Genomic DNA, 9,604 nt, shown 5'->3' on the forward strand with positions numbered 1-9,604 from the left:
ATTTAATTTATTAAAAGAATTTTCAATTTTATTACATTAATTAAGAATGACGAAGTAGACTCTGTTAATTACTGAATGAAACACTGTTCTGTTATTACATACAAAACAAATTTTTGATTAACCCAATCAAACACGCAAATCTCACACACTAAAAAAAGGAAAAATCTAATTGGAAAAAAACTAAACCAATCAAAACAAACAAACCAATAAAATCAAAAAAAAAAAAAAAGAACGCCAACCACCTCAACAAACTAGTGATTAATGCCCAATAACACAAATTGTGTGCTTCTGCCTAAAACTATGCAGCAACACTGTGTGTTCTTCTTTCTAACCACACAGACACATATAGCAGCCGATGTTTGCCGAAGAAAAGGTTACTTTCATTTTACCTCAATCATCTGGTCCAACCAGAGTAACCTGCAGGATGTGAAATTGATTCAAAATGGTTGCCTCACACCAAAATGGAGTAACTGTATTTTAAAAGGGAAATGCAAAACAGGAGAAGACAGAAAGAATCAGTGGTAAGTTGTACTCACATTGCATTCATCTGCGTATTTCCGGGCAAGAACAATGGCTGCATTACGTTCTTGCTCTGACTCGAAAGTTAGTAAGAACGTTAGACCCTTTCTTAGTTGCCAGAACAATGCCTTTGCAGGAAGATTAGCATTGCCTCTCACTCCACAGAGCTGAAATGTTTGAAAGAAAGAAATAAACTTTAATAAAGCCAAAGGAAAAGTAAAGAGAGTGAATAAAGCGATGATCACAGGCTCTATATTATACCTGCATGGATGTTGAATATATTTCTCTGGCCTTTGTGATCCATCCTCTGGACAGCTTTATCCTCGCCTTTCCAATAGTAAATATATGGGATCTTGACGTATGGTCTTGTCCATTCATCTGTGATATAACCACCTGAGAAGAAGTTCAAAATGTCTAGCTATATTAGAGCAAGAACTAAGAACTGTTTTCTTCAACGAGGAGAAAGGGAAAATTGTAAACATACAGTGAATTCACTGTTAGACTTGCGCAGGAGTGATTCAACGCGTGACTGCAAGCCAGCAGCTGTAGACATTGTTTCATTCAATTAGCATTTCTTCATTTTTAAACTTCATTTTTTTTAATAGTAGCAAACTAGTAGTTCTTGTAACACCAACCAGTATTAATTGGACCGTCGGTTGTGACTGTGAATTTCTGGCCGTTTGAAATAATATCTGCTTGTATTACTCGCCCGACATCAAATGGTTCTGGAGCATATACCGACCAGTTGGCACCTGAGATTGAAATAAATGTGAACAGTTCAAGCTAAAAGTTATAAGTTACTACAATGGACCATCATAACTACCAAACTTGATAGTACATGTGATACGTCTATCCAAATATGTAAATGAATCTTTGTTCTCTACTATATATGTACAAAGCAAAGAGAGGATGCCAAGTACCAGATATAGCTTCTCTTCGACTAGACTCAGATGCTGCACGGTACCACTGGATTGAACATTTGGAAATATCTACACCACTGTCTGAGGCACGGATTCTTAGGCATGAGCCAAGGCTTTGTGCACCATCCAAAACATATGGACAAGACTTGGACCCCTCGGCTCTCTTTATTATTGCTATCTATATGACATTTTTGATTTTTAGAGAAAAAAACGGTTTGTTGGTAATAAAGGAATAACAAGAAGTAAGCAAGATACAAAATATATACCTCTCTTTGAAGCTTCACAGAATATGCAGACTTCTCTCGGATTTGACTCTTTAAATCATATAGTTCGTGTTGCATACCAATCACCTAAATTACACAAGCATTCAGTTTATAACTTAAAACTGTAGCCTATCAAAATTTGAACATTTGGGTTCTATAGTCAGAAACATGACTAATGAATGATAGAAAGTCTTATAAAAGACATTTATTTAGAGTAGAGAAATGGAGTTGTACCTTGGTTGGTTTATGCATCCGTTTGATTCGTCTAGCCTCCTGAACCTCCTCAACCAATTTCTCCACATTCTGTGAGACAGAACATAAGTTTCAATCAGAATCCTACTCCTTCCATGTCAGAGCAAAACATATGTAAGGGACTACTGATACATACTGGTCCCTGCTCTCGAGAAGCTTTAGAACAAAGCTCTTGTTCTTCAAATGTACCTCCAAGTCTCATCACAAGAGCCCGTGCACTATCTATTTCCGCACAAGCAAATGACTTTTCTTGGTTTACTAACTTTTTTGCATCCTCTGAAGCCTGGATGAGAACACAATGAAACAGCCTTAGTTTGACTGTTAGAAGAAGTAACCAAGCTAGAAGAGAACTGATTCCACAAATGTCTTGCAAAATTTAGATGTACAGTATGTTAAAAAGGACAACGCAGTGGAAACAGACCTTCTTGAGGAAGCTTGCCAGTTTCTTCACTTCAAACTTATCTTGAATTAGTTCACCTTCATTCTGAGTTAACTTAACGGCTAGAGCCTCAACCTACAAGACACAAAAACTGCAACATTTATTTACACCCTTCACAGTTGATTCAAGTCGCCAAAGAAGTGGATATGGTAGCAAGACAGTGCAAATAAACTATAGGTAAAGGAAGTAACAAGAGCCTAACCATGGAGATAGCTTTTTCCACTTCTTCCCTGTTACGCCCATCCATTCGACCTCTCACGGTTTCTAAAGCATCCCTAAGTTTCTTTAGCATAACATGTCCTTCCAAAGAAGTCACCTCATTTAACTTTGCCTAAATATTTCCACCAAAGAGGCAGACAATGTTAATTTGGAAATTTGTTTATCTGAGACCATTCATCTAAAACACAGACACACAGAGTGGAACCTCGTCAACTAATTTAGAAGCTGCAGCTAAATTCTTGTCGAATTTGCAAGCGAGGTCACGAACAGAAAGCTGCTTGTGCTGATCTGACAAATCACTGATCTCCTTATCGACGACATCTTTCACAGACAGACCTTTTGAATCATCCTCGGGTTCATCAACAATCTGATCATCAGGTCCTAACTTGTATGATGGAAAATGATTAAAAGCAAAGCTCACATCTGCTGAAATCGGTTCAACCAATGCTTCTTCACACACCACTTTCTTCTCTTCTGTCTTTTTTGGACATACTGTTTTAGTCATTGTCACGATCTTGTCTGTTTACAAAAAGAACAAAGAACAATTAAACTAACATGTCTTCTTATAATCATCAATTCTCAAAAAAAAAAAAACAAGCATTCTCGTGACTGACTGCACCTATTGATATTTTGTCTCATTATCTCTTATAATTAAAAGAAACGTTCAAGAAATTACTGTAAAATTTTAGCAAATGCTTGCACTCTCAGGTATAATGGAACTTGCACTCATCTAAAACTAAATGATAACTTAATTTCAGATTAGTTTTACTACATGGGTAAAAAATGATCAACGTATTATAAAAGATATTGCAAGAACCCTGAACGAATGAGATTTACAGATGCAAGAATGATATCTAATTCATGCAAAATGCATAACAAGAATCGATTGCAACATTGTTATATATAAGAAAATAAAATAAAAACTTCTTCTTACATCATAAGAAAACCCCAGAAACGGAGAGAGCAAGAGGAAGAAGAAAACAAGAAACAGAGAAGGTTGCAAAAGCGTGTGAAGAAGATAGAGAAGAAACGCTCAAAAGATGAAGAGAAGTAAAGAGAGAGAGAGCAGAGAGAGTGGAAGACACACCTTTATTATTATTATTAGTCTTCTGATTCTTTAGTCTCTCTTCCCAAAAACAGCTCGCTTGACTGATCATCATTTCTCTTCTTCTCTCTTCTCTTTTTTCTCTTTCTTTCTTCCACGCCATCATCATCGTTTAAGAGAGAAGAAAGAAAAAAAAAATAAAAAGAAACGTTTTATATCTCGACAGAGTCTGGTCCGCCTCTTCTTGTTCGCTGGAAAGTAACGACGCGCTCCTCTAAAACCTTACGCGCCGTCGGAGGTCCCTACTCTTTATTAAGTTAATTGTGTTTGTTGGATGTAATTATGATTCTTTAACGACTCTTTCGTTTTTAGTCCCCACTTTTTTATAAGATTAAGCAAAGAATAATTATGTTTTTCCATGTTTATCTATCTCATTAATCTTACATTACACATCTCTTTCATGTAATTTAAAATTAATTATGGGTTTCTCTTTGTGGGGATGATCATCATGATTCATGATGTCCTTTCTATTGTTTATGAGATTAAATCTTTAAACCCTCCAATTTTTTCCTATTAATATTATTATAGGTCGACCTAGTTTAATAGCCACCAATTTTGATAGCCGTTTATAAAGATAAGCCTTCCATTTACATTTTCATTTAAAAAGTATTTGAGAATAATAAAATGTTGATTTATTGACCAAATTATTTACTAAATTGATTTTTTTTTTTTTTGGGATACATGATTTACATATGATGTATTTGAGTATGGTTGGTAAACATAGACAAAATGCTAGATACCAAAATCTAGTAGAATTATTATTATTATTTTTTTTGGATTGAAAGTAGCTAGTACAATTATTGATATAAACAAAAATTGGATTTATAGAACATGCATGTATTGTATTGATTCTATGATTATCATTCTCCTACATTTCTTATCCATGGGATCTCTAACTTGGTAGGTTCAGAAAAAGAGACTTTAAATAATTGTTTTTATGATAGGAAAAAAGGGACCTTTATGTTGATTAAATGGATAGTTGCAACGTACCAAACTTTCTTTTAAAAATCTTTATAATCAACATCAATATATGTAATTATGTATTGTCCAAGTGTGTGCATAAAGAAGATGGGGTCGAAGTAGTTGACTCGAACGGTTATATTTTCATCATTCCAAATTTGTTTAGAAAATGAGGTGTGTTTACTTGATTTCCATTTTGTAATTCAAATTAGATTTGCTAACTTTTATATTTTTGGTCAATAATTTAGTAGGAATTAGCTGTATGGATGTAAAGTATAAAGTACAAAACATATTAATTCGTGCCAGTACGTTACACAGGCTCCAAATCTTAGTTTAGGATGAATACAACATGATATCATCGTATACAAAAATCCACATCATTGTCAAATAATTTACAGACGTTACAACAACAACAACAAAAAAAAGTCTGTCAAATTAACTATTTCTTGTCACAACTGTCAATGTCAGTTCAAAAGAAAATGAAATCAAATTTGATAAACGACATATCAGACATCTGTAAGATAATATCAAGTAATACGTATGATAAACGCCTATATATTAAAAACTACTCTTTAAAATTTAAATCCACTGAATTTAGACTAACAATAGTACATTATCATGGTCTTGTGTGGAACAAGAAATATACAAAAGCCAATCTATACACTTGTTTAGGCGGCTATATAATATAGATATCTCCACAACCATGCACAGACCAAAATGTTAATGAACATTTTTTTAGGTTGCCAACCCTAAAAATCCACGTAGCCAACTCTATAAAAGCACAGTTTACGAAATTGAACAAGTTTACGAAAGATGTAAAATTTTGGATAGATGGGTTTGAGATAAAATTTGATAAAACACAGTTGGTTTGGTGGGAATCTTTGTCTTGAAAAAGGCAAGGTTTGAGAGTTGAAAGGTCAAAAAACACAACTGTATGATGTTTTCACAAAAAAGAGCAAACTATATATCAATCAATGTGGTGAACGTGAAGAGGACTTCCTTCTTTCTGTGTACTACTACTCCATACCTATAGTCGCTGTCCGATACATTTTTTACATTTAACCGTTCTCTCATTACCTCATTTTTGTTTTTATTTGATAGTCTCTGAATGAGTCCAATCCATGAGACAAACAACATGAGCTGTGTTTTTTTTTGTTAATGTTGTTGTCATTTTCACCATTACCAATTTCTAAAACATGGGCTCTTAATCTTAATTACTTTCTTAATCCCATGCTTCTATACCTCTTAACAGATCACATCTGAAAATGTCATATAAAGCCCAAGAAGGCCCATAATAATTTGTTAACTGATAAAAAGTTGAGAAGAATTAGGATTGACTAAAACAAGACTCTTTTACATGATGATGAGTCCATACTCCACAAGTAAAAAAACACGGAGACTTGTGTTGTGTAACACACGGAGAGAGAGAGAGAGAGAGAGAGAGAGAGATGCTTCTAGAGTCGTTTGTGTGTATTGTACTCAGACGTCTTCTTCCCCAAATCGAATCCTCTCGCTAGGGTTTTTTTTGTTTTTCTCCTTTGGATCGATAATTCTTGATGACGAGGTATTCTTCTCATTGAGCTTAAACCAAAGTTATCCATGTCTTTTAGTTGTTTGCATCTTATTAGGTTTTTGCATCTTATTTGTTGTTGGATCACTGTATTGAAAGCTCTCCTTTTTTTTTTTTTTGTTGCTTTCATTCGATTTCGTTTCGGGTAGCTTAGCTCTGTTTTTGATAGAAGCCTTTCTCAGTGATTTGATTTTTTTTTGGCTTTTCGTCTTTAACTTGATGTTTTACTGCAATTCGTTTGATTAATCCGTTCCGACTTTTTTAGTTGCTTGTCGCATTGACTAGTTTTATTCGCTGTCTCATTCGGGAAAATATAGCTACAAAGTGATTAGAGTCCGAGTTCATATTCATCGTCGTTGGGTTGGCCTATATAAGCAAATCAAAGCTTTAAAACTTTGTGTGTTAATTAGCTGCTAGGCTTTGTTCTGTCTGCCCTTATATGATTCGGGTGTTTGCTTTTTATGTACTAGTATAAGTAGTGAGTTTGTGGGCTAGCTTTTATGAGGTTGTGAAGATTCAACAATCCTGAAATAAGTGGGAACTGTTTTCCTGGAGTCTTTGGCTTTCCTTGCTTAGTTGGAAAAATTGTAGATAAGTGATTTACCAACTTATGTTCACTTTTGCAGGCTTATAACTGAGACCTGTCAGATAAGCTAAAGCTTCTTCTAAAGGCTTCAAAGGAAAGGATTGCATTGTTTTGGTATTGTTTGATCCCGCTGAAGGAAAGAAGAGTGAGAAGCTAAAGAGATGTCAAGCAGTCGAAATACCCACTGGTGTCACAGATGCCAGCGTGCTGTTCGGCTTCACGGCCAAGAGCCTGTATGTTCTTATTGTGGAGGTGGATTCGTTGAAGAACTTGATATGCCTCAAACCAGCCCATTTGATATGTTTAGAGCTCACAGTCACAGGGATGTTGCACAACGTGATCCAACTTTTGATCTCATGGATGCCTTCTCTGCCTTTATGGGGAACCGCTTAGCCGAAAGGAACCACGACAGAGAAATCAGAGGAAGAACCATCACTTCAGGTCCTGAGAACTTTCCTGGTCTGGCTCCTTTATTGATCTTTGGTGGTCAGGTCCCTTATAGACTATCTGGAGACAATGCAGTCGAAGCCCTCTTCAATGGCGGCTCACCTGGCATTGGCATCACACGTGGTAACACCGGCGACTACTTCTTTGGTCCCGGTCTTGAAGAACTGTTCGAGCAGCTATCAGCTGGCACTACTCGCCGAGGCCCACCTCCCGCACCTAGATCATCAATAGACGCATTGCCAACCATCAAGATCGCGCAGAGGCATCTTAGGTCATCGGATTCGAACTGTCCTGTTTGCAAAGACGAATTCGAGTTAGGATCAGAAGCAAAACAGATGCCGTGTAACCACATCTATCATTCTGACTGCATCGTCCCGTGGCTGGTTCAGCACAACTCATGCCCAGTCTGTCGCCAAGAGCTACCATCAGCTGGAGGATCTTCAAGCAGTCAAAACAGAACCACCACCAGAAACTACAGAAGTAGTAGTAGTAGTAGTAATAGCACTAGTAACAGTCGTGAGAACGGCAACGAAAGAAGGAATCCGTTCTCTTCCTTGTGGCCATTTCGTTCATCAGGATCAAGCTCAAGCTCATCCACTCAAAACCGTGGAGGGCCAAGAAACTCGGAGACAGCCGATGAGAACCATAACTACCATCAAGAGCAACAGCAACAATCATATATGGGTTACAGTGGCTGGCCTTTTGATTACTAAAAGTGAGAGCGGCTTTGGCCTCTCTACGTACTATGCTTTGTGTGTCTATCTTGTACTTCCCACTCTTATCTCTACCACTCCCAGCTCTCTTTTACCAACATAAATAATGGAGAACTGAACTGTAATTGTAAAACAAGTTCATCATCATTTTCTATATGCTTTGTTAAATATGTCATTTTAGTTTGGGTTTTCAACTTTAGATTTTTTAGTTGATGGAGAAATAAATAAAGGAAAATGTCTGGACACTCTTGCGCGATCTATCTCGTGATCTTCTTCTTCTTCTTCTTCTTCTTCTTGCCTCTTCTTAAAATAATAAGAAAAAGAGAAAAGACTCGTGCTTTATAAAATTGACGGTGCAGAGCGATTGAACGAAAACCAAAAATATCTTCCGGAAAAAGCCATTTTTGATTGCGTATAATGAATATTACGAAAATTGAAATCCATAGCTGCCATATATAGTACACTAGTACTTTTTTAGCTTCTTCAGTCACTCTCTCGAGGCTCGTGTGTTGAGATTTACTTACGGTTTCAGCAAGCAAAGGTGATCATCGGTTTCCCAGTTTCTTACTTCACTACTACTCTCTCTCTCTCTCTCCCGTGGTTTTCGATTTACTCTCATGGCTTGCGTGTTACTGATTTGTTGATTTTTCACTTTTAATTCGTGGTTCTTGAGTTACTCTCCGTCGGAGAAGTAAGTGTGATCTGGGTTTTGTTTAAGTTTTGATTTTTATTCTTTGTTGTTGTTGTTTAGAGAATGATGAATCTTGGATCGCTTTCGTTGAGCACGAGCAAGTCTAGTAAACCTATGGTTAGCCTTAGCTTCTCGATACCGTATTTCACTCACTGGGGAGAGAGCCTGCTGGTCTGTGGCTCGGCTCCTGGACTTGGTTCCGGGAATGTGAAAAAGGGTTTGCTGCTTAAGCCGTCCCAGCGTGATGATCAGCTCATCTGGAGTGGCTCTGTCTCGGTTCCACCTGGGTTTACCTGTGACTATTGTTACTACGTGGTGGATGTCTCCAAGAATGTGCTAAGGTCGGAGTTTGGGATGAAGAGGAAACTCGTTGTGCCTGAGACATTGACTGGTGGAGAATCTGTTCAGCTTCGTGATCTCTGGCAGGTTTGGGGTTTTTGTTTTATCTCATTTGTTTGCTCTTGTGATTATTTCTTGCTGCTTATAATTTGCCCTTGAGATGTTCTGTTCCTTTGAATTCAGACTGGGGATCAAGCTCTTCCATTTAGAAGCGCATTTAAAGATGTTATATTCGACCACAGTTTCCAAGTGAAAGTAGAAAAACCTCTAGGGGTCTTTGAGAATAAGTCGGATCAAGATGGTACTACTTTTTTATTTGAATCTATCACACCATTGTCTCTGAGATTCTCTATTTGTTATTGATCGATCTCGTGGCTAACTTTTGGGGTCTCTTGAACCATGTGTATAGATTCAGTTGTTATCCAATTCAAAATCTGTTGTCCAGACATTGGAGAGGGAACATCTGTAAGCCTTTCTCTATGATCTTAGGTTTTCTTTATTATCATGTTTGAGTTTTATGTTGTCTGGTGACCATAATTTTGTGTATGGCATGTGCAGGTATATGTTCTAGGCACCCCAGC

At 36.9% G+C, this 9,604-nt stretch overlaps 2 protein-coding genes and 1 pseudogene across 4 annotated transcripts; 2 read left to right on the top strand and 1 right to left on the bottom strand.

Moving 5' to 3' along the window:
- Nucleotides 46–3,966, bottom strand: LOC104782569 (stomatal closure-related actin-binding protein 2). Of its 3 annotated transcripts, none has more exons than XM_010507536.2 (13): nt 3,700–3,966; nt 2,818–3,131; nt 2,596–2,724; nt 2,376–2,468; nt 2,091–2,237; nt 1,937–2,005; nt 1,706–1,789; nt 1,440–1,617; nt 1,155–1,271; nt 1,004–1,062; nt 781–912; nt 537–686; nt 46–417 (listed from the first exon to the last, which is right to left on the bottom strand). In XM_010507536.2, exons 1-13 carry the CDS (start codon nt 3,824–3,826, stop codon nt 391–393), a joined length of 1,626 nt encoding a protein of 541 aa, XP_010505838.1. In that variant the 5' UTR covers nt 3,827–3,966; the 3' UTR covers nt 46–390. The 3 variants fall into 3 exon arrangements, with proteins under 3 accessions (XP_010505838.1, XP_010505839.1, XP_019100554.1); XM_010507537.2 differs by lacking the exon at nt 3,700–3,966 and adding an exon at nt 3,547–3,635; XM_019245009.1 differs by lacking the exon at nt 3,700–3,966 and having other exon boundaries at nt 2,596–2,693; nt 2,818–2,949.
- On the top strand, nt 6,031–8,187 carry LOC104782570 (probable E3 ubiquitin-protein ligase RHC1A). Its single transcript, XM_010507538.2, has 2 exons — nt 6,031–6,241; nt 6,874–8,187. Exon 2 carries the CDS (start codon nt 6,995–6,997, stop codon nt 7,991–7,993), a length of 999 nt encoding a protein of 332 aa, XP_010505840.1. The 5' UTR covers nt 6,031–6,241; nt 6,874–6,994; the 3' UTR covers nt 7,994–8,187.
- LOC104784325 overlaps nt 8,291–9,604 on the top strand; it is an 8,927-nt pseudogene continuing 7,613 nt past the window's right edge.

Source organism: Camelina sativa, chromosome 4 (genome assembly GCF_000633955.1).
Source record: "Camelina sativa cultivar DH55 chromosome 4, Cs, whole genome shotgun sequence".
NCBI classification, from domain to species: Eukaryota; Viridiplantae; Streptophyta; class Magnoliopsida; order Brassicales; family Brassicaceae; genus Camelina; species Camelina sativa.

What these genes read in the sequence shown, in the direction of transcription:
- LOC104782569 (XM_010507536.2), bottom strand. Translation starts at nt 3,826, where the DNA reads ATGATGATGGCGTGGAAGAAAGAAAGAGAAAAAAGAGAAGAGAGAAGA. An exon ending in TATATTCAACATCCATGCAG is followed by an intron (nt 687 to 780) that starts GTATAATATAGA and finishes CAAACATTTCAG; the next exon opens with CTCTGTGGAGTGAGAGGCAA. An exon ending in AATACGCAGATGAATGCAAT is followed by an intron (nt 418 to 536) that starts GTGAGTACAACT and finishes CACATCCTGCAG; the next exon opens with GTTACTCTGGTTGGACCAGA.
- LOC104782570 (XM_010507538.2), top strand. Translation starts at nt 6,995, where the DNA reads ATGTCAAGCAGTCGAAATACCCACTGGTGTCACAGATGCCAGCGTGCT.